This window comes from Setaria viridis, chromosome 9, assembly GCF_005286985.2.
Source record: "Setaria viridis chromosome 9, Setaria_viridis_v4.0, whole genome shotgun sequence".
In the NCBI taxonomy this organism is placed as follows: Eukaryota; Viridiplantae; Streptophyta; class Magnoliopsida; order Poales; family Poaceae; genus Setaria; species Setaria viridis.
Genome location: NC_048271.2, coordinates 49,326,906 through 49,350,031, shown reverse-complemented (window position 1 = coordinate 49,350,031; position 23,126 = coordinate 49,326,906). Strand labels below are relative to the sequence as shown.

The window sequence follows — 23,126 nt, the reverse complement described above, 5'->3', positions numbered from 1 at the left end:
TTGCCAGTGCACAAACGCGGGATGCGGCGGCGGCCCGGGTGCCTCTTCCTCCGGCAGGCACAGAGGTTTTCTGCTCAAACAAGCGGCCGGCCATCTTGCTTGGACTCCCACGGCCCGCCCGAGAGCTAGATCGGCCCAGCTTAAACAGGTCCATGAACAAACAGCGACTCGGGCACTCGGCTGTCAAAACAGAGAAGCTCGTCGAGTCACAGGAACCAGAATTGCAAACTTGGTCGGCGCTGCTGGGGAAAAAAATGTGCATTTTCAACACACAAAAGGAAAAGCACAGCAGACAGCCAAACACTCAACACACGTCTTCCCGAGGCTAAATACTATCCCAGACAAATCGCTGAACCGGAGGGACCTCCTCCGAATAGCGGGTCCGATCCAGATCAGCCAGAAATCAAAGTCGGGTCTCGAGAACGAATGCCCGGGCAAGCAGTTGCCCAGACTAGAGGATGACAATTGTAGCAACAAAAAACACAGGATAGCACAAGTTATACCGCACGCATGCTAGATTCAGTACAGATGACCGGAAGAAGGTGACTGGATTCAACCAGCTCTAGGCTGGTGCTGCAGTCCTCAGCTGACCAAAAGCAAAATTGGCGTGCACAATCTACCGTCCAGATGAAAATACGGCCAAGTACTAAGTCACAAAGACGAGTATTGAGCCCAGCTCCACATTCTGGCCATACATATTTAGAAATAAAAAAACAGTGGTCCAGTCACTATACAAGAGAAGCATGCAAATTTATACTACAGAATGTGCAGTCACCCAATACCCGCATATCAGAATGCACTCGGTACCCCATAACCTCGACTAGAATAGAAAGTTTATTCAGTGCGGACCACTGGGGATTGGCAATCAAAAATATTAAATGCTAAAAATACGACATTCAGAGGAAGCAACTAATTTGACATTGCCTGTATTTCCCATAAGTTAATCACCTTCAGCAAACCAAACAATCAGATATTATTTAGTTTTGCTACACTCCCCACATACATATGCAATGAAATTGGCATAAAAGATGAAGATGTTGAATTAAACTAGACCTGTTCGGTAGCTATAGATAGTATCTCTACAGACTAACCATATGTAAGTACTGCACCTAGACAGACCCATATGTTAATGATGATAATATTATGACCATCAGCTCATGAGTCATGACATACTACTATTACATTCTACACATTTCAGGATTTGGTATTTGATCTCTGCGACATGAAAGTCGGAGGGCAAATGCCAGACACAATCAGTGGCAAGTCCTCAGAAGACAACTGGAAACAGAACACAATAAATGAAGTTACGAGCAATCTTACATCATCACATGCTCTCCTTCGGCAGAAAAGAAAAGAAAATACTAGTCAACTTGATAAACTATGTTGAGTGCAAGGTGCTAAAAACATTTCACGTTGGCAATCAAAGGCTGCACAAACAATAAGACTCAATCCAGGGTAGATCTTAAAACCAAAGATTAACGAGAATTTGCACTATCAAGGATTCTACTTTTTTAACTCCATGGAGACCATTACATGTTTAATATGAATATCTTGTAAACAACCTTGAAACTTATAGCAAACTAAGTATCTCCTAGCCCACGATTCACAGCAATAGTCTTTCCCCCAGAGCAAAACTACACATAATGCCATTAACATTTGGGAACAAAAACATTGGAAGCACTAAATTTCATGCCATCTAAATTAGAGACTGTTGTCGTTATGCTACAATTTGTGAACTGATACAAACCGACTTCCATGAAGTCGGTGTCTAAAGCTCTGAGATGGGCATGTAAATTAAGTCCACGAAACTGAACATTGCTACAAAGCTACACCTAAAAACTTCTGCAGATTGGCACATAGAGTACATACAGACAATAAATCAGGACAAGCTGCAGCACTGGAACCTACAAGGCGACAAACATAGCGTGTCCTTTACCTGATTGTTACAAACTTGTTTGTCCCATGCTTGGCCCAGAAGGTCTTCAAGTCAATTGGATTAGCAAGGTTGTACCCTTCACCAGCTAGCTTCTCAAGCACTTTTTTGAATGCACCTTGGCTCATCTTCCTTCCAGCAATTCGTGCACCTCGGCGCTTCGTGCTCATTGGCAGCGGATATGTTGAAATAGAAGTTGTACAGCATGCAGATTGCCAGCCACCTGCACCCCACCTGTAGCATTGCTGGGGTGTTCCGGTGCAAGAGCATACAGGTGTTGGTATCCTTGAAAGGTCCAAATCAATACCGTTAATCACCATCCCCACGGTCTTCCTTGGCCCCCTCGGTCGGGGCGCAGGCTTATTGGGTGCCCCATTCTCTTGTGGAGCAGCGACCTTCTTTGGCTTCTTTGGTTTTGGTGACTTAGGCTGCCGACCCTGCTGCCTCTTCTTTACAGGAGGCTCATTCTTTAGAACCGGATGGTCCTCAATCAGTGGCTGCGGCATGCTCTCCTCCTTGGGCGGAGGAGGATCCTGTGGCTGCGGCTGCGGCTGCGGCTGTTGTTGCGCCTGTGGTTGCATCATCTGCAGAGTGTGCACGCCATGTGCATCAGCCATCATACCATAGCCAGTAGGGTGGTGATGCACAGCATGTCCACCATGTCCAGGATGACCAGCATGTCCAGCTGGCCCGACAGGGAGGTGATGGAGGACCTTCGGTTGACGGGGATGCTGGTGCTGATGATGATGCTGGTGGTGATGCTGCGAGGGGTGCAGCCAAGCTTCATTGCGCACAAAGTCCATGTGAACAGCAGGCGGCTCGGTGGGCATGCCGCTGGGGGCACCGCTACCACCACCACCACCACGGGGATGGTGTGGGTGTTGTGTATGGTGCTGATGCTGGTGCTGGTGCGGCGCATTGTGATGCCCATGGTGCTGCAAGAAGTTGCCGCCGTTGGGAAGCAGCGGCTTTGTGTCCCGGTCAGGGGGCACGGACGACATGAGCTGCAGGCCGAGGTTGCCTTTCACCGTCTCGTAGAAGCCCCAATTCCGGATGCCGAGGCTGCCGTCGTCGTCCATCTCGGCGGCACCAGCGATCCAATCCAATTCCAGGAACCAAAATTGGCCGGACAAAATTGAATCTTTCTGCAGCCCCTGTTAGCCAATCTCCACCATTGCCCTCCAATCGCCAAATCCCCAAGTACCCGCTGAGGCACACAAACACAAAATCAAGAATCCATGAGAGACAAGCTTAAAAATTCAAAATTCCGCCACATTCCGACCAAACCCTAGACATCCAGCCCCGTCCGAGCCAAAGCCCAATCCGGACCGGACTCGCCCGAGCCCGCGCTCGACAGATCGAGCGAGATCTCCATTGCAAGACGGGCGCGTCGCCGCCGAATCTCGCGACGGGGGATCTACGGGAAGGCGCGGCGGATTCGGGCCGGCCTGGCCGAGAACGGAAATGGCAACAACAAACAGGCGGAGCAAAAATGATGCAACCCACCCACATGGCAAGAAATAAAAATCCATCCTTGGCCTCCCCTTGGAACATGGAGCGGTCGCTACCAACAAGCTTGCGGGCAATTAAAAACGCGGGAGCTTTGGGGTCGGGCGGGCTTACCTTGAAGAGGACTGCTGCCTCTAGGGTTCTTTCACTTCCCCTTGTGGGTGTGATGGGGAGAGAGAAAGCGCCGAGGAGAGAGAGAGAAGCGAGGAAAGAGAAAGAGAGAGGTGGAGAGAGAGGGGGGCAGGAAAAGATAGGCTCGCGAGGCCTATTGTGCTCGCCTTTTTTCCTATTCTCATCAAACAGGGGGTTGTGGAGGAGCAGCCCTATCCTATTAAGGGGCAGGAGCAAAAATATGAAATGCCTGGGGGTTGCTATGAAATTTACATCGCTGACGACGAAGAAGAGGACGGATTTGACAGCACCATTCGTCCGTCCATGTTTGATGTTTCAGTGCGTTGGCACCGGCGTTAACAGTAATTCTTTCTTTCTTTTTTACAGTTTCAGTGAATCAGGCTACTGCAGTTTGTTTCGCTCGAGCGTTTTTACCTTGTGTCTTGGATGCTTGGTGGGACTGCTCGTGTGTGTCACTGTGCGTGCATGTGCGTGTGTTACTGGTTCTGGCTTTGCTAAACTGAAGAATCGTGAGATCAGCGGTGGTCGGTGAGGTGAGAAGGCAAAGAATTCTGCTCGCAGACGAAATTCATCTGCGCCTGCTCACCTTGTTATTCCTGAGCGTCTTCAGCCTGAGGACTGTCGGCCATCCTCTACTCCTCTTGCCTTTGTTCTTTCTACCTTTACAGCCTGAAGTACTTACTACCTTTTCCTTTTTGACTTCCCCCATCTCCATGGCTTCCTTTTTGCCTTGGTACAGTCATCCTCCCAGAGACAGAGACAACCGCAGATTCATCAATACACTTATGAGGTGAACTATTTTTTCGACGAAAGTGAACCTGAACTACTGTGATTTCCCCTTTCGATCCCCAACTGTTCAAGGCTCATGTTGCCTTTGCATTCCATCACCATCCGTTTTCCCTGTTCCAGGAAGCCGTTCTGGACGTGGTGCTGCTTTTTGGGCTGCAGCCATGCGAAGAACCAGGAAATAAGAGACAACAAAACTCGCAGGCCGATCAGCAGCAGCATCAAAAGACGGAACGGAGCGGTCCAACTTGGGTACGCGTATGCCAGCCCGGCCGGCACTACCGCCGTTCAGCAATTGCGGCACAGCCGTTCCCATAGAGGGTTTCTTTTTGGCGACGCAAAAAGGTAGTGTGTCTATGAGGACTGAATTGCAAAAAACAGGGATGTCCAGCACGAGGACGGAAAAAGGAGGGTTGACGTTCCAACCACGGAGCGTGAAAACGAAAGGAAAGAAAGGGACGCCCGATTGCCCGAAATCGTTGGGACTGGATCACTATCTCAAACTTCAGATCCTCAAGTAGCAGTTTTAAAGTAGCCTTCTGAGAAGAAACATGAAATTGAATTCAACTCCAGAGTTTTATTTTTTGTTATGTAGGCAGAATGAGCACAAGGGAGTCGTTGAGCTTGTTAGAAAAAAAGGTTGAGCTTGAGTAGAAAAAAAAGGTTGAGCTTGAGCAGCTACACTTGGTCACATACAATGTATAAAAGCTAAAACAAAACTCAAATTCAGCTTTAAACATCTTGAACTAGATTTTGTATCTTAATCATCATATTCGGGCATGAGCTTACTTAGGCTTGCGACTTGCCAACATGGGTCCAAGCTCGAGTAACTTGCAAGCATTGAGCTCTCTTGACAATGTTAATTGTAGTTGATGCTGTATGCAGATCGCTTGTGGACGGATCAAAGATGAACTCATATAGAAGGGGTCACCGGTGGAGGGGGCACTTGTCGGCGTCGAAATGTGTATGTGGCAATGATGTGCATATATGTGACTCACATAATGTGAGTGTGTATCTACTATGTTTGTTCAAACATATATTTTTTAAACAAAAGTACGGTTGAAAATGGGAAAAAAAAAAGATAAGGCAGTTCTTTTCGCTCACCAAGACTACCGTATTTTCTTTCTCGGTGATCAAACCTACAACCGGCGCTTATTGTTAGTCTTTGTTTTTTTACGTCGGTAGGTTATATATCTTCCTTCTTCGTCTAGGGGTGTTTATATTATATGCTAAACTTTAGTAGTGTCACATCGGATGTTCGAATGCTAATTAGAAGGACTAAACATGAGCTAATTATAAAACTAATTGCAGAACCTCTGGGCTAATTCGCGAGACGAATCTATTAAGCCTAGTTAATTCATCGTTAGCAAATGGTTACTATAGCACCACATTGTCAAATCATGAACTAATTAGGCTTAATAGATTCGTCTCGCGAATTAGACTCCATCTGTGCAATTAGTTTTGTAATTAGCTTATGTTTAATACTCCTAATTAGTATCAAACATCCAATGTGACATGTGCTAAACTTTAGCGGGTGGAATCCAAACACCCTCTTAATCTTCTTAACCCTTTATACCCTCTTGCATGATTTTACTGGCACACTAGATTCCCACCTCGCCCTTCCCATCATCTTCATACAACCTTTCTATCGCCATGTTATCTATCACTTTTTTCATCACCTTCGCTCGGCTATTACATGGCTAATTCACCGCTAGCTTTGTTCACCGTGTCTTCCATGCCATAAAAATCCACTTACCACAACTCACGTAGCGACCGGAATAAAAAAGTTCCTCTATTATTAGTGGATCAGATTTGAGTACCTTAAGTTCTTAACATAAAGTGCTCTAAGTGAGATTTAGATTTTTTTGTTCCAATTCACTAAATAGTGAATGCACGAGTTAAAACTATTTTCTTTTGATACAGGAAGGCCAGAGAAAGAGGTCGAGCCAGTGAAATAGATAAACTTCGTCCTTTCTGTTTAAAAAAAGAGCTTTAGGAGAATAACTCACTGTCACTATTACTAAGGAGCTCTCGGAATAGACCAGGTGATACTCGGTGTTCTTCGGCAAGAAAATGAATGAAACTATTTCCACAAGAATCATGTAAAAAACAATCCTAAATTCTGGTAGAAGAAGATGCGCTACCGTGCAATCTTAGAAACTATAAATTAAAGTTACAAGATGCTAATCCAATGAATGTGTGTCTAACAAGAAGGTTTTTTTTCTGACACGAAAGCTAGAGCTTTAGGAGAACCTGACCCACGAGTGTGTGTCTGATGCGCGGGACACAAGGGTAAAGGGAGCGTTTGGTTCACTTTGCTTATTTTTAGCACGTGTCACATCGAATGTTTAGATACTAATTAGGAGTATTAAATGTAGACTATTTACAAAACCCATTACATAAGTGGAGGTTAAACAACGAGACGAATTTATTAAACCTAATTAATCCATCATTAGCAAATCAGGTCTAAGAAGGTGTTTGAGACGAATTTATTAAACCTAATTAATCTATCGTTAGCAAACCAGGCCTATGAAGGTGTTTGACACGTCTACCCAATCGATCTTGCTAACCTCTGGGACCTTCTAGAAGTCTCTATTCTTCCCCAGAACCCAACCGAAGGTACCTCTCCCAGTCCCCCCTTCCATGCCCGATGCCCCGCATCGCCGGACAAAGAGCTCCCCGGTGCCACGCCGCCGCGCCACGGCACTAACTCGAGCACCTTAGCGGCATCCAAGAATCTGCAAACCCGGCCGCCACCCGCCGCCGCCATGTTCGGCGTCGTCTTCCCGGACCACACCTTCCCCCTCGACGCCACCGCCTTCGGGCAGGTGGCGCCCAACTCCTGGCTCCTCGACCTCTCCACGCTTGCACTCGCCGCCGCGCCGCGCTCCGCGGTCGTCTTCCTGCTCCCGGCCGCCGCGGCCGCGCTGCCGCCCGGCAAGGCCGTCGCCGTCTACTTTCAGGCCGCCGCCAATCGGCCCTTCGCGTTCCTGGGGGCGCTCGGCCCCACGCGTCCCTCGGCCAGCTTCCCGCTCCCGGAGGCCGGCGACGAGCCGGAGCCTGCTGTGGGCCCCGCTAAGCTGGGCGTCGCAGTAGAGGATGCGGCCGCGCTCCCCCCGCCCCCCGACGAGCAGCGCGCCGAGCGCGTCGCGCTCCGCGTCGGCGAGAACTTGTTCAACTTCATGCAGTCGTTCTGCGGCGCCGACGGCGGCAAGCTGGTGGTGCCCACGGACATCCTAGACCGGTGGTTCCGCAAGTTCCAGGAGCGGGCCAAGAAGGATCCCACGTACCTCAAAAGCTTCGACTTTTGAGAGCAAAGGTATTGCCTCCCTGTATTTCATTGTGACCCAAGCTCTTGGGTTCCGATTGGTGCGAATTGCTTCCCTTAGAAGGTAAATCATGTTGTGTGATCTAGATAGATTGTACCGTGCACGTGCAATGCCTGTTTGGCTGTTCCATACGGTAGGATGTTGAATGCTGTCATCTAGTAGTTTCAGATAGTGATCTCACAGGTCTCAGAAAATGGGATAAATATGCTATTTATGTGATTGTGAACATGGTTTGCCCTGGTCCAGTATTATAAGTATTATCAAATGGCCTTCTATCTTGGATTAGTAGCTTGCCGGCGTGTGTAATCCTATCTGAACATGACTTCTTGGTATTGTTTCGATATAGCATACCTGTTCTGAGACAACATGTATAATGAGGATGATATGTATAAAATTGTACTACATCTACCATTGCTTAGAGACCTGATTAATTGTTGTGAAGTTATTTGGAGCAATATCTATTGGAAGAAAAATGTGTTGTGTGTCCATGCATTTGCAGATTTCTGGAACTATGTGGTTTCAGGAATGTTTCCTACAATTCTAATGTGTTATTTACTAATAGTGATTTAATGTACAGATATAATTCCCTTCATCACACTAGCTTTACCGTATGGTTCTGTTCACCTATCCTTGGTCGCTTGCTGTGTTCTTGGCTTTGTTAGTAACAGATTGATTACTTCAATGCATTGTTTGTTGGATTCTTGTTAGAATTTTGCCTAAGAATCACAACAAACACCATTGTATTTCAACTTCTGTGAAGTGGACTAGTAGTGGTGATCAAGCATTTCTTTTTCTCTAATTAAAATTAAAGGTGTGTTGTTTTAATAAAAAGCAAGCAATTGCTGAATACCTCAAAAAGTCAAAGTCAGATTGGTTGAAAATCTAGAGTTTGCTGGTCTAGCTACAGGGACATTATAGCCAACTAATTTGACAAGTATATTATTCTCATATAAGTAGCCTACTCCCTCCGTTCCAAATTATAAATCGCTTCAGCTTTGCTCTAAGTCAAACTTATCTAGCTTTGACCAAATTTATAGGAAAATACACAAATATCTACAATGCCAAACTAGTGACCATGAAATACATCTTGATAGTGTCTTTTTTTTTTGATATTGTAAGTGTTTATATATTTTTCTATAAACTTAGTCAAAGTTAGATAAGTTTGACTTAGAACAAACTAAGATGACCTATAATTTGGAACGGAGGGAGTACGTAGTATCCTACGGTGCCCATTCCAAATGAATGATGCTAATTAACTGAGACACAAATGCGTGTATTGGTACTATATATCTATAAACTAGCATGACAAAAAAAGTTCAGCTGGAGTCCTGAACCACACCTGAAGGTTGGTATTTCTGATATGCATATGCTTGCCAGTTGATAATCGTATTACCAGTAGTATTATGGTCTCTGATAAAATAATCAATCCTTATATTTATTTGTTACCAAACTAATACAACCGGAATAAACGATGGGCTGTTTGCAAATTGACAGGTAAAGTTAGTAATTCTTGTGATGAGAACTATTATAATGGTTTGTGTTAAGGGTACTGGCCTTTCGAAGTGCAACTTTTTCTTGGTAATTCTTGTTCAGAGAATTCTGAAAGGAAAAGAGAAAACACTGACAACATTATGAGCTTTTGCCTATTGACAAGCTGGATTGCACAACTCCAGTTAGGTTGATTATCATACCACATACCACACAGCATATATCCCCCTTTCTCCTTCATTGATTATGGAACTATTTGTTTTAGTATTGTTTTCTGAATGCTTAACTTTCTATCATCCTGTTGTATGTTATTTTGCAGATACCATGTGGGAAGAATGTGTTGGATAGCAGAGTTTTGTACCTCATCTAGGCCCTCCTATGTTTGTACACAAGGTTAGGTTGTGTTCTAGGGGCTAGACTGAATCAAGGTGCATATGCAGCTTCTCTGTTTGTAGTAGAGAAGGGCGAGGACTCTAAAAACGACTAGATAGGTTGGATGGTGATGCAAGTGCTTACACAGTTTCACCTGAACGAGAAGTCTTGTTGGCAACTTGTACAAAAATACTTTCTGGTGATTCTACTTGGAATGTCAGTAATTTGGATCATTTCTGGGAAACCCACGCCCAAGATGAATGCGATAAACCATCCTTCTTTCCCTAATTTCTCTTTGCATTTCCAGTTCTTTTTATTCAGTTTCATTTTCCCTTAGCTACTAATTTCGTTGGCCATCGGAACTAGCCGATGTTGATCATAACAAAATGTGGATATTACGGGTAGTAATCACCTTTGAAGTTTGAACCAGCAACCCATCCTGCTACTGAAGATCTGGGTACAATATCTTTTTTTTTTAAAACTTGATCCGGGTACAGTATCAAATGAAGCGTAACATGGAGATCCATGTGCTCGATTGGCTGCATGTGTGAACTGAGATCCAACAGGCAAGACACTTCTTGCTCTGACAAAAAGATGAGCGTTAGATTCCCATAAAGCACACCAGCTGTGATCCAATAGATAAGAGTACACATGCTGTAGTTTGTAAGGCTGAAATGCAACATCCTTTTCGACAAAAATCAAGCCTTTCTTCACTTGCAAAACATGCCTGACCTGTAGTACAGAACTCCAAGAAGGGGGAGGGGAAGAGAGCACACACAGCACGAAACAATTACATTGCACAGCTTATCCCATTCACATATTTCCTAACCAAACGACTTAAATTTAGAAATAGAGCAGAACCATGAATGTTAGAAATTATATCTACAAGCAATTTCACCTAAATTTTGTCACAATCTGTCGTCACTCATCAGCAATGTTAACAGCTACCACACACTGGTCCAATCTTGAGGCTATTCATACTCCTCACCAAGAAATCTCTTCCCTGACCAACCTGAAACCAATCGAAAACCAGGATCAGCAAAGCTTTAAGCGATGAAACATCATGGAAAGCACTGCAACAAAAACCTCAGAGTTCTCACACTTAGTGCAAATACAATGGTGAATCAGGTTCCGAGCCGCTAATGGAGGCGAAGGATGACATGCTATCATCCTTGGAAACCGCTGAGAAGTTCAGTGGTGTGGCTGTCAGACGCCTGTTGTCCTTGAAGTAGTTGTTGTACCGGCCAGAATATGAGCGTGGGGTTAGAAGCTCCGGGGTGGCACTGCCAGCTGAAACTCGGCGGGGCACTGGGGTCATGAATCCAGTGCCATTTCCATTTGAATGGTGGCTGCTCGTCCTCCTATTGAAGCTGTTTGTCTTTTTGGGACTAGGTTTGGACCCGAAAATCAACTCCTTCTCCTTAAGCAATAAACTCTGCAGCTTCTTCTGGTCCTGTAATAAAGGTTCAGTCAGTAATTATATGTGCAGGAGCTCTTGTGGTTGCAATGACAAAAGGAAGGATATTAATTTCTACCCGGCAGCGTCTCTTGTCTTCCTCCCTTTGTGCCCTTCTGAGTTTTTGCTCTTCCAAAATGGCGACCAAACGAACCTTCACACACAAATTCAATATTCCTTTACTATATGGAACAAAACTACTCAACCTGATTCATTATAAATATGGTTGATACAGCAACTTACTCCGTCATATAAAAATGGCACATTTCTTTCATCCTCCCATGCGAAAGTTTTGGCTATCAAGTTGTCAATCATAGCTGCAGAAAAAAGAGCAGTTTATGATCACTCTACAAAGCAAGTAAGCAGATCTATATAGGAAAAGTCGAGTAGGTTGAGTTAGGAGTACACAGCAGAGTTACACCAACAACTTTGTATCTAGAACTGCTAGATTTAATCCCACTGGTAGTGCCATGATGCAGCATGTTCAACTGAAGTTAACAGTAATAGCAGCTGGGGAAACGAAGACTCACTTGGAATCTTTTGCACAAGTATCCTTGCCTTTTCTGCACGCTTGAGATTCAGGTGGGCACCCCTGCCAGCGCTATACCTGTTATCATCCTGCAGAAGGACACAAGTAAACATTGAAGACATCATTAACAAAATAAAGTATACTGAGATTAAATTATATTTTGTTAAGCCAATCTGAAAGTCCAGTACTAACATGTCAAGAAAGGAAAGGCTGAAACCATATCCAATGGACGCACCCTAATCTTTTAATGAAGAAAAGAATCTTACTTGGTTATATTCCTCAAGCCAAGTCTCTTCATCACAAGCTGATAGCCATTTATCTACTCTCTCCATGATATCTTTCCTTGTTAAGGACTCTTCATTTGCTTTTGCTATTTGTACTTCAATGCTGGAAAGGAGTTCGCAAGGATCCACTAAACCTGAATGTGGAATGTTCTTAGATTATTCAAAAATTGACCATCAGCAAGTTCCAATTTTGTGTCAGCACACATACCAGAATCAATCAATGCAATGATCTTCTCTGGTGCTGTATTCATATCAGGCTCCATATGTGCATTTCTGCAGACGTCTTCTAGTTCTAACCTCTTCTTGAGAACAAGCTCCTTCATTCTACTAGCTTTTTGTTTAGTTAGCCTTTCAACTTCCTCTTCTGTCTAAAGAATCCAATAATAAAACAAAAATAATAAATTGTGAGAATTGAATCACTTTGCAAATAAACAATTATCTCACAGATGGTTACCTCCTGAATTGTCTCCAATGACAGGATGCCAGGAGAAGTGATCTCTTCCTCAGAAGATCCAAGAACAGCAGCTACTTTGGCAAATTGTCTCCTCTCTTGTTCAGCTGACTCCATCAGATTCCACAATTTGTGAAGTTTTTCTACAATCTCTTGCAACTGAACACATCGACCAAATCGTTAGAGAAGCTAACAAAACAAAAAAGAGCTACAGGTCCAATTCTACGCCAAGGAATCACCTTCAAAACTCTTGTCTTCTTTTCAGCTTTGAGCTTCAGGATAGTCTGAGTAAGACCTTCAAGAGTACTATCACTGATATTCGTTGAATTTTCAGAGTTGGTTCCATGCAAACTTGGATGCACCTCTTTTACAGTATTTGCAAAATCCATCCCAAGCACCGCACATAGGCAGTGCACTTCATCCACATAAATGAAGACCTTCTGAAGACGATCAGACTGAACAAAAACGAAAAGGTTGAAACTTAATTTTCTTCGACTTATATAGCATAGCCAAGAAAGAGATTAGTTACTGTTAAACAATTTCGATCGACCAACCTATATTTATCAAATATATTGAACCAAAGCAAGTTCCACAAATAAACATTTAAGCTAAGATCAGCGTTACCTTTTCTTTCTGTAGATTCCGCAATTGCATTTGAAGATCCGAAATTCTTCTGGTTGACAAGTCATGATCATCATTAAGATGTTTGACAGAACCATCATTGTTCTGATAACTGTGATCAGAAATTTGTGCTTTTATCTTCTCAATCTGAGATTGCACATTTGAGATCTGTTTGATTCTTTCTTCTTTCTTTGCCCTAAGCTCTTCCAAGAGAGGTGTCACTGCAGCAAGTTGATCTTTCAATGATGTGTGCTTTTCATCCACCTACAAATGAATATCTCACATGACCAAAGAAAAAGGAAAGAAACATGCTGTTTTACTTTGGATTATACAATGATCTCAGCCACAAGTTTTTCTCTCTGGCAATAAAACATGAGTGTCCATGATTCTCAAACATATGGTACTTAGTATCTAGGATACATAAAAACACAACACTTCAGGTTCGTTGGATGCTTTTATAATGTTATTTTTCTCATTCATTCCATAAGCAGTTACTTCTTTTGGCAGTGTCTAATGCATGCAGAAGCTGTGGGTCCGAAGATCCCAAGGCATTGTCCTGAAACAAATATGTCCCATAGTGCACCTTTTGCGGCTGAAATAAAAATCCTACATGTACTATAGGAAAGCACTATATTCAATAATTCTTCCACTGACTACATGGTTCACAGTTACCAAAATTCTAATTAAAAAATTGGTTCAACGAGCTAATTGTATCCATCTGAGATGACTATTCAACAACCGAATGACTCAGCTGCCCATGTCACTGTGCTATCTTTTCATCACTAACTGAAAAAAGACAGCCAACCCGCATAATATCATCTATTCTACACAAGGTACTGCATGACATCGACAATTATTTCATTACTTGTTGTAAACAATGCAACTTCCGATATCTGCATCTTGATAGGCAAACCAAAACGAGAATTACATGATAAGAGACAGCATCTTGAAGGTCCATAGGGTAAGCATTTGAGAAAGAGGCAAAAATATAAATTATGAAAAAATATACCTTAAACTGCGTGGTGTTTTCCCCTATAGAAGCAACTAGAGCTTTAAGCTCTGCTTCTTTGGCCATCAATGACTGACGGAGCTGAGCTCTCTCAGCACTGGCACTATCTACCTTTCGACGGTACACACGCATGCACTCTGTTTCAAGTTCAAGGAACATGCGATCTTTATCTTGTTCACGCTCCCCAATCTCTGTCCATATTTGCTAGAATAAATTTCATTTGTCAGATGACCAAACGAGACAGAAAAATGTATAAAAAATAAACATCATTTATTGAATGTGTTCAAACATTATTATAAGAATAAGAAAATATCTGCAAAAGCACCTGAACACCATTTAAGATACATGCAACTCGAAACCAAAAAAAAAAGATAAACGTCTCTAAACTCATTTGAATGTATTTATCTGATTCGCTCAAAAATATCTATTATTTGATCAATAAAGGGATGTTTTCTTAAGCAGGGTGAAGGGGTTATTGTTCATGGACACCGACAAACAGTCATGGTATATCTTTAGAAAAATGTTACCAAGTAACTCATGAAATGGGACACAGCAAGCAACAAAAAGATGTGCCCAGTAGTGGCTCAATGAACAAACAGCCTGGTTACATGCACCCAAAATAAAATAGAAGATACATTTAGGGCTATGAAGCATACAAGAAACTTCCATGATATAATATGGAAATGTGATTTGGCATTCTCTAACAGGTCCCTTTTCTCTGGATAGAATTGCTATCATAAAACTAGTTTTGCTACAAAAAAGAATCAATTTGGTCCTGCAGAACTTCTGAAAAAGTGGGAACATGCATTAGTTTTCCCTATAAATAGATGCACTGGCCCATGAGTTACAAATCAAATTTTGAGCGCAGCTATTGCTATTATATTAGTAATAAAATGAATGATTTAACAATCCAAATGAATACCAGCATAACATTATATTCTTCTTTCTCATGCTACGTCATCAAGTGGCATACTACCATCGAAAATTTCAAGCATTCTTTGTTCTCCAAAATCGTACGTCCTTCGAACAATTATAACCAGTGGAAAGAAGTAAACATATATATTCCCTTTGCTTCTTAATAAGAAACATAGAAAGCGAGAGGAAGACTCGACAATCAATCGAAGGTTGCAGCTTTAAAGCTCATACAAAGAAAGCTGCAAGCAGCAGAAGCAACAAATTTCCAACTGTTCCTCTCAAAATCGTGGCATCTCTTCAAAGGAACGCCACCTTTTGGGGGGAAGGGAGGGGAAGAGAGGGTGACAAGAAGCAGTAACCAGTAAGGCAGACGAAAGAATTCAACCTCTGGGAAAAAATTTTGGACAAAATTTGCACTGGGAAAAATGACTAAAAATCTGCAATTTTTGTTCCTTGAAAATAAAAAGGAAATCTGCAACTTCCTCTGAAACAAGCAAGCACTTCATTCGGTCATTCCTGAATCCTGATACAGACTACTGCCAAATGATTCGAAGGAACAAGCAAATCAAGGACGCGGCGAACAAACAAAAAGCAAACCAAAGCACACTTCGTTCTCGGGGAGAAACGCACCTCGAGCTCGCGCAGAAGCGCGCCGCACGGCGTGTCGAAGCTGACGCTGGCCCGCACCGCCTTGTCCAGGCCATACCCGGCCATGACCATCTCGCCCATCTCCTCACCCGCTTCCCTCTCCCCCGCGCAAGGAGAGAGAAGAAGCAACTTGAAGCAAAGCAGGCACCTTGCCCCTCACTCTCTCCCTGCCCTTCCCTCCTTGTCCTTGCTTCTTGCTCTTGTACCAATGGCAAGGACTCCCAACTCGAATGCCGCTTGACAACCACCCTGGTTCCAGAGAGAGAACGGAAGAGAGAGGCGGAGAGATGGGCAGCGGTGGTTGCCTGGTTATATATGGATCTCACTCGAGTAAGTTGGCAACGGAAGGGGAAGAAAACGGGGAGGTGAAAAGGGCGAGAGGTAGGAGAAGAGAAGGGGAATTCCTTGTGAATAGCCAAAATTTCTTGGCTTGTTTTTGGCTGCAATAGGAGCTGGCCAACAAAAACTGCTCCTTTTCCTGGTGCGGTTTTTGGGAACCGGTTGCCACAGTATTTGCCCTTTTCTGCTTGGTTTTCCGGAAGTCTTTTGTCAGCACTCAGCAGTATGTGGTGACAAGATCTGAAGTTTTATAAAGGCTGGGTTTTCTGTGCTTCTTACCGTTCACTGTTCTATTGTCTACCTAATTAAAGTTTCACAAAACATAAAGTAATTCGAGTTAGAGATAAAAGATTCGTGCTTCAATTACTCGTCCAGGAAAAAAAAACCTTTGGAATGAGGGAATTTCTCCCGGTTCCTGCTAGCATTGAATGTTTCTGTAAAATTGCCACGTTTTAAATGGACAAATAAATTCCAAAAATTTTGAACAATTGGATTTACACTTTTGGAAGAAAAATTGTAGGTAGCAAGTAAATGCTAACATTATTGTTCAGTTTTAAATGAGACCATGACTTGCGTATGAATTTGGTGAGACAAAAAATGCACAAATCATTGGGGTACGGGGGAGAAAGAGGATCTAAAGATTACATACCATCGATTCCATGGAGGCAAGACATCTAACTCTCGATCATCAGTGAAATTTTCGCGGGTCCCTAAATTTTGCCAAGTAGTCCAACCAAACACAGCTAGTACTTTAGATGGACCACTTGGTTGCATCTTACGCTTTAAGCTACACTAAGACGAGTGGTCCAGCATTTTGCATCTCGTGTGTGCGATCTGAACCGTTCAAGTTCGTCGAACTAGGCATCATGCTTGATCGTAAACTAGATCTGCGATGTGCATGAGAACAATCACAATGAGTACTAAATGATGGGCACTCTTGGTTTTTTTCAGCCGGTTGACAGTTTCTGCCGACCGTTAGGCAATAATCACAAACAAGTACTAGTATACCAAACGTAGATAAGAGTTGACCGAAAAATTGTCTGTGTTCTTGAAAGTTTACTACTCCCTGTAACTACTGAGAATGATTCCGAGCCTACAAATTCCACATGCAGAATATGAAGAATAAGGAGCCATGCCCTGATGCCCATGTGATGCTGAGGTCAACCTCTCAATAGATTAGGAAAAGCCACCGGGCTTAGAAAGTTTAAAGGTTGCTTAAATAATGCAGTACTGGATCTAGATTCCAGGAGCATTGGTCCTTCCATTCCTGCCTCTTTTCAGGCTCCTCACAGTGAGGTGCACACAAACTGCCAGGTGTTACTTGCAATGTTATCCAATACATGCAGTTTCTGCAATGCACACATGGTGGTCTATTGCTCTCCTAGATTCAGCTATATAATGAAGTTTGAAGCATCTTCAATTTTTTTTTCTCCTGCAAGTTTCTCCGCTTTCTTTCCCATGCCTGTTTTCTAGTACATCAGAAAGCATCAAAACAAGCCCTGAATGGTCATGTGCAGCTTAGCAGCTACAGTAGAAAGGTGAGGTGTCTGTGTTTCTGCCAAAAGGACGACTATCTCATGAGTTGGTGTGATGCTAAGATTGCCATTAACTCCGATACAGTTACATATGCTCAGGTCCATGGCCTCCTTGTTTGGTCAAACAAACGCAACTCGGTCGTCAGAGAAACAGAAACCTGATGTACTATGCAAGTACTGAACACGGAAGTAGGAGCACATGTTTGTTTCATGCACATAATGTCGTACCTTTCCTTTTTTTTTTCTTTGGGAGTTTAGTGTTTGTTAACATTGTTGTCTTTACCTGCAACCAGTCACGACAAATTTGAAGTCTCTACTGCAATTTGGTTCACGAAATCTTCAGTCTTTTGCCGAACTAATCTGATACGCGCTGATGCTTGTTATGATTTGTGTAATCTTCACGGTAGTTGCGCTGGGGGACAAGGAATGAAATAAAGGACAAACGTATGCGCCGATGTGCACGCTTCCATACTTCGGTTGCCTGGACAGTACTTTCAGGAAAGAAAACTAACTGTACTCCAATGATGAATTAATCTACGGGTTGTTAGGACAAATCTTGTTGATCGCTATATATGTTCCCACATATCTGTTTTTATATATATTTTAGTAATGTTTATGTACATCTCCCTGATCCTTTTCAGTTATGTTGTGTACGTACGTCTTTCTGTTCACATATACGCTGTTAGGAATGGTCAACAAAAGAAGAGATTTCCAGGTACCATCATGTCAGTGCATGACAACGGTTTCAAATTAATGTCGTGATTTAAATAAAAAATTTCTACATCTTAGCTTCACTATATAGATATTTGCAAAGTTAGCAGTTTAGATTTCAGCAATTTTATGTGCATATTGCCAAATTGATCATGGTGTATGCCCACCACCTGCGGAAGATATTTTATAAAATCCAATAAAGTTATAAGATTAGGTTAAAGTTTCAAGATTTTGGCCGGGTCTTGTCTAATAAACATGTTTTCCCCTTCTACCAAATGCCCCTGGGTTTACAAATACACATCCACTGCCTGTCTCCCTACCTTTTCTTCCATGTCGGGTCAAGATCTCCAACACCTAAATCGGTTGCTGCAAAAGGAAGAAGAAACAAATGTGCGTGTATGTTCCCTATCGGAAGTATGGCTGCGTTGCTGCAGATGAAGTGTAGGGCAAGGCAACGTCGACCTCGAAAGGATCCTGCACCAAATCCCCATCATTGGGAGGTTGGCCTGGCCAAATTTTGGGCTCAACAACTCGGCTTTGTATTCTCTGCCCAAATTTTCTCCCTGCTCCATCCATGATAAGCTCAAGGAAAGCCATCATTATTGGAGTAATTGGGACCCCTCCAAAGCAATCAACCACAATTCAGAGGGCCCAATCATTTGATTTGGTTGCTTAACAAATGATCCTATCTTAACAAATGATCCTATCATTATCTTTTCAAAGGGCCCTGTGTCTACCTAATTTGCTCAAAAGGGCTTTTCCCCTCGATTGGGCAAAATATTTTTGCAGATTCAAATCGATTATAGGGCGTCTCCGACAATCTAGCTCTAAGGCTACTTCCAATGGGAAGTTTCATGAGGTTTCATTCTTATTAATTAGTATATCACATAGGATTTTTTGATGCCATGGTATGAAATTAAAGAAGAGAGAGAACCAGGTTCATCTAGATGAAACTAGCTGTACACGAATACCAACTCTCTATGAGTCATGAAATTAAATGCGATTTTTATACTATGAAACCACACCATGAAATTATGCATTAGGGAGGGTAGTTTCAAACACAATTTCATTTCATTCTTGCTTATGTGGCTGTCTTGGAAACATCACTTGAAACTTTTCATTTCATTTCATTCTTGCTTATGTGGCTGTCTTGGAAACATCACTTGAAACTTTTCATTAGCCTAAGCTAGTAGAACTAATTTTTTATTTATTGAACAGTGCAAAAGACAAGAGACTAGGTAGGAGTGAAGAGATAAGCTCGCTCATTTCCCAATGCACCTTCCCCTCACTGTACAATATTCAAGACTAGCTGTTGCACACTCTCTCTTCTCTAAATTCATCGTGTTAGCTCATAACATTGGAGACGCTCTTAGACTGCAGCTGTCAATTTTTTGGTAACTAGCAGGAGCAGGCCTTTTGTCACTGTCAGCCACTTGCCACACTGCTACTATTACACTGGTAGTTAGGTCTGTTGTTGTATATATACACATGTATACGCATGCAATTTTGCACTTGTGAAGGGGAAAATCAAAATACAAGTCAAAAGAGAAAAGGAAAGCAATGTGACCGCCTAACTGCTTCAGATAAACCTTTCATTTTTTTTTCAGATAAACCTTCCATGTCGCCAGCTGTAGGTGGTTCGTGGAATTATCGGCATGACAACGAGAAAACTCTGAACCAAAAAAAATGCCTGCGTATGTATCTATCTGCTCCCTTTTGCAATGATTAGTACATAATTCAGACAGTTCAGAGCTTGAGATCAATTCGTTGGATATTGCAGTTACATTTCTTCTGCAGTGGTCAATCATTAGATGATCATTCATTCGTGGATAGGAGCTGAGTTTTTTTTAAAAAAAATTTATTTGTTTGCAGTAGGTTTAAAGTATGAGCCTGCAGCCAGCTAACACATGCAGAAGCAGTTCAGATTAAACCAGTAGAGGCCTTTTCTTTTATCACACACAACACAACTACACAAGCATGCAATGGGATGTTAGTTACAGGCTACACCTGTCAGCTAAGTTTCTTGCATTGTAATACATGCAGGAAGTGAAGCATCTCAACACCTTACTTCCACCACAATATATTTGCAGGCTTTAAGTTGCAATCACTTTGCTTAAAAAAAATTAAAGTTGAGTTTCCTTGAAAGAAATTCTTTTGTTTTCGGAAAAAAAAACTAATACATTCTCAATTATACACACTCGTGCAATACCACCAATAAGAAATCAGCGCTCACATTGCAAGGAATGTCTGCAGTACCTTACCGAATTGGCTTTATCTGCATTCGGAGAATGGGAACGATATAAACATGAAAAGGAGACAGCAATAGCAAAGTAGGCAAACCGTACAGACACTATAGTACTCTTAACAGAATCCATCAAAGTCACGGGCTTGACAACCTGCTAACCTAATAATATTGGTTTTTTTAGAAAAAAAAGGCACACTTGTCAGTGCTTCCGAGGTTAAACAACCCATCAACATAAAGATGGGATTATCCTGGGTTTTACTTTACTTCACTGCTGTACCTTCCAAGCTAACATAAACACATTTTGGATATCATGGAACCTACAAAAGACCAAATCCTAAGGTTAGATTAGGGCATTAGGCCACTAGACCATGATGGTTTATTCCTCCTGTAAACACAAAGCATACGCTACAGATTAGAGAATCTAAGCCATAAACTGGGCCAGACAAAGGTTACACAGGAGGAAAGCATCTTGTTTGACTGAAAACTAAAAGTTAGGCCTAGGCCACTAGGTCATGATGGTTTATCTGACTAAAACCGAGCTCATTTTGGCATGGAAATCTCATAGCTGAATCTGCTTGCTGTGCTCAGTTCAAGCTCTTCACCCTGTAGAATAAAAAGGAAAAGAAAAAAAGGGCACAAAGCTGAGATCGACGCACGAGCTGCAGAGCTGTACGCGTGTGGCCCTTCCTTCCTTGCTGCCGGTCTGCCGGCTCCAGCTTCAGGTGCTCCGTCCCGATCGCGCAACGAGAATGATCACTTTGGAAGCCGCTTTGTGCTCTCTCTTTCTCCACCACCGCGAACCAAGTGCTCTGGTTGGTGGCTCCGGTTTAAGGATGGTGAAGCGGACGCCATCGCGAGAGCTCCTGCGCAGCGACCGGATAGCGCAAGGCAACGCTGATGAGTGATGTGAAATTCTGAAGAAAACCCAGGGGATATTGGTTGGTTGAAGCCTTTTAAATCACTTCAGTTTCATGCAATATTTGTAGAGCAAAGAATAACAGAATCAGGGGAGGGAGATATATAGCTATGGCTGATGCAGTTGGTCTTGATCGATCCCCATTTTTTTAGTCTTTTCTGATTGTACATGGAATTCTCGAGCAAAAGCTCCAAGCATGGTGTCAGCGTAAACAACTGCAAGTTGCATGCGTGGATAGGGACTTAGCACCAGATGTTCACCAGTTCATGGATAGCCGTCAGCCGGCCTGTCGCCCGTCACGGCCTATTGGTTAGTTAGGGCCTAAGGGACTTGAGGCTCGGGTTGCACTGGTCAAGAAACTCGAATACACGTTTGCTTCTGGTGTTCATTCGCTTGAGAATATTTGGCTCTTCATTCAGTGCCCCATTGTACACTTCGGCAAGACTCTGAACCTCACCCTCATGTGATAATTCAGTAGGCCTTGACTCTTGTGCACCAGTGTTGAGTCTTTCCTTTCAATTAGAAAAGCAAACAGATATCAGGAATATCACAGATTCAGTCTACCTCAGTGAGAGCTGATGGGCCATCTGTATACTGATAGGCGATCTACTTCAGAAACTTGAATACATTCCGTCAGCGTATCCCATTACTTCGACATATCATCATATATCCAATACAGAATTCCATTACGTTAAGCTTATGTGTGTGTCCTTTAATCATCATACAGTTCAGTTCACATGGCCATTCAGGGCATCTTAATCTTGAACCGCTGGACGCAAGGAGGCTAAATTGTCTTCTACAGGCACATCTTCTGTACTCAGTTTGATGGCGTTAGTACTTCACAACTCAAAGGCAAAACTGGGGCACATTCTTGTGCTCTACACATCACATATTCACAGTAAACATCTGACATCAAAATTTCCTTTGTCCTTCTCTCTGATCATCCAGTTTGAGCACATGCAGGAGAATTGTCAGAACAATATTCATAATTTACTCCTCATCATATGATGTAGCAAACCTGATGCAAAATGCAGTTGTTTTAATGTGTAACCTCATAGGCCTGATAATCCATCAAATACGTCTTGTTCATAAATTAGTACTACATGAACAGCTGGTGTTGATTGAGGTAGCAATAACTCAATACTCTTTGATGCACTAGATACAAAGAAATAATCTAAACCTAAGCTACAATTAATGTTGTTCATTTTCTTCCAAATGGATTATGGATAGAAAAAAATAAATCATGCATAAATAAACTGGAGTTGCTTACTCCAAGGAAGTATTGGAAACTCCCGTGTCTGCTTAGGAACTGATATAGCATATGCAGCAACCTGGAAAGGATTGAAACAATTTCGTGCCAGGCATTAATTTGGTGGCAGCTCTTTCCAAAATATGTGCAATAGGAATGCAGCATGCATACAAGAGTTGAAGCAGCAAGTGAGCAAGGAGAGTTAAAAAGTAAAGAGAGTCTCATACAGAATATCCAAAGTTTCCATGCACACATCCAGATAAAAAAAGATCACCTAATTTTGATATTTCCCCGGCAGTGAAAGAAAAAATAATCAGTAAATTAATTGCAAATATAAATTTATGTTTATTTAAACCAAGAAGTCAACAACTAGCAAATAGTAGCAGTAGTATATTTATCCTACAACACAGCTGTCCAAGGCTAGTTATGGTAATATACTAGAAAGACTGACCTGTATCCAGAGTCGTTGCCATAAAGAAATTGCAAGCCAAGAAAGAAGCCTTTAACCATGTCCCTGCTCTCCTTAATCCTCATTGTACCAAGAACTAATCTCCTCCCCCTCTAACAGCTAACATGGGCAAGCTGTGTTGCAGCCAGGGAGATGATTAGCCAGCATTCAACCTGCTGGGGCTGCTCGTCACCATCGTCCTTGCCATGCTGCTGGCCTGC

At 42.6% G+C, this 23,126-nt stretch overlaps 3 protein-coding genes across 5 annotated transcripts; 1 reads left to right on the top strand and 2 right to left on the bottom strand.

Annotated features, from left to right (window-relative positions):
• Positions 1-1,671: 1,671 nt before the first annotated feature.
• Positions 1,672-3,718, bottom strand: LOC117839942 (protein Barley B recombinant). 3 transcript variants are annotated; one of them, XM_034720381.2, is made up of 2 exons: positions 3,557-3,718; positions 1,672-3,140 (listed from the first exon to the last, which is right to left on the bottom strand). In XM_034720381.2, exon 2 carries the CDS (start codon positions 3,010-3,012, stop codon positions 1,933-1,935), a length of 1,080 nt encoding a protein of 359 aa, XP_034576272.1. In that variant the 5' UTR covers positions 3,013-3,140; positions 3,557-3,718; the 3' UTR covers positions 1,672-1,932. The 3 variants fall into 3 exon arrangements, with proteins under 3 accessions (XP_034576272.1, XP_034576273.1, XP_072147020.1); XM_034720382.2 differs by having other exon boundaries at positions 3,440-3,708; XM_072290919.1 differs by having other exon boundaries at positions 3,444-3,568.
• Positions 3,719-6,914: 3,196 nt separating this feature from the next.
• Positions 6,915-9,837, top strand: LOC117838447 (uncharacterized). The gene is made up of 2 exons (XM_034718483.2): positions 6,915-7,679; positions 9,497-9,837. Exon 1 carries the CDS (start codon positions 7,129-7,131, stop codon positions 7,669-7,671), a length of 543 nt encoding a protein of 180 aa, XP_034574374.1. The 5' UTR covers positions 6,915-7,128; the 3' UTR covers positions 7,672-7,679; positions 9,497-9,837.
• A 397-nt stretch (positions 9,838-10,234) lies between these two features.
• On the bottom strand, positions 10,235-15,947 carry LOC117838446 (65-kDa microtubule-associated protein 6). Its single transcript, XM_034718482.2, has 12 exons — positions 15,445-15,947; positions 13,900-14,103; positions 12,894-13,154; positions 12,509-12,724; positions 12,273-12,428; positions 12,027-12,186; positions 11,801-11,952; positions 11,536-11,623; positions 11,249-11,322; positions 11,085-11,159; positions 10,650-11,002; positions 10,235-10,561 (listed from the first exon to the last, which is right to left on the bottom strand). Exons 1-11 carry the CDS (start codon positions 15,541-15,543, stop codon positions 10,652-10,654), a joined length of 1,836 nt encoding a protein of 611 aa, XP_034574373.1. The 5' UTR covers positions 15,544-15,947; the 3' UTR covers positions 10,235-10,561; positions 10,650-10,651.
• Between the last annotated feature and the right edge of the window lie 7,179 nt (positions 15,948-23,126).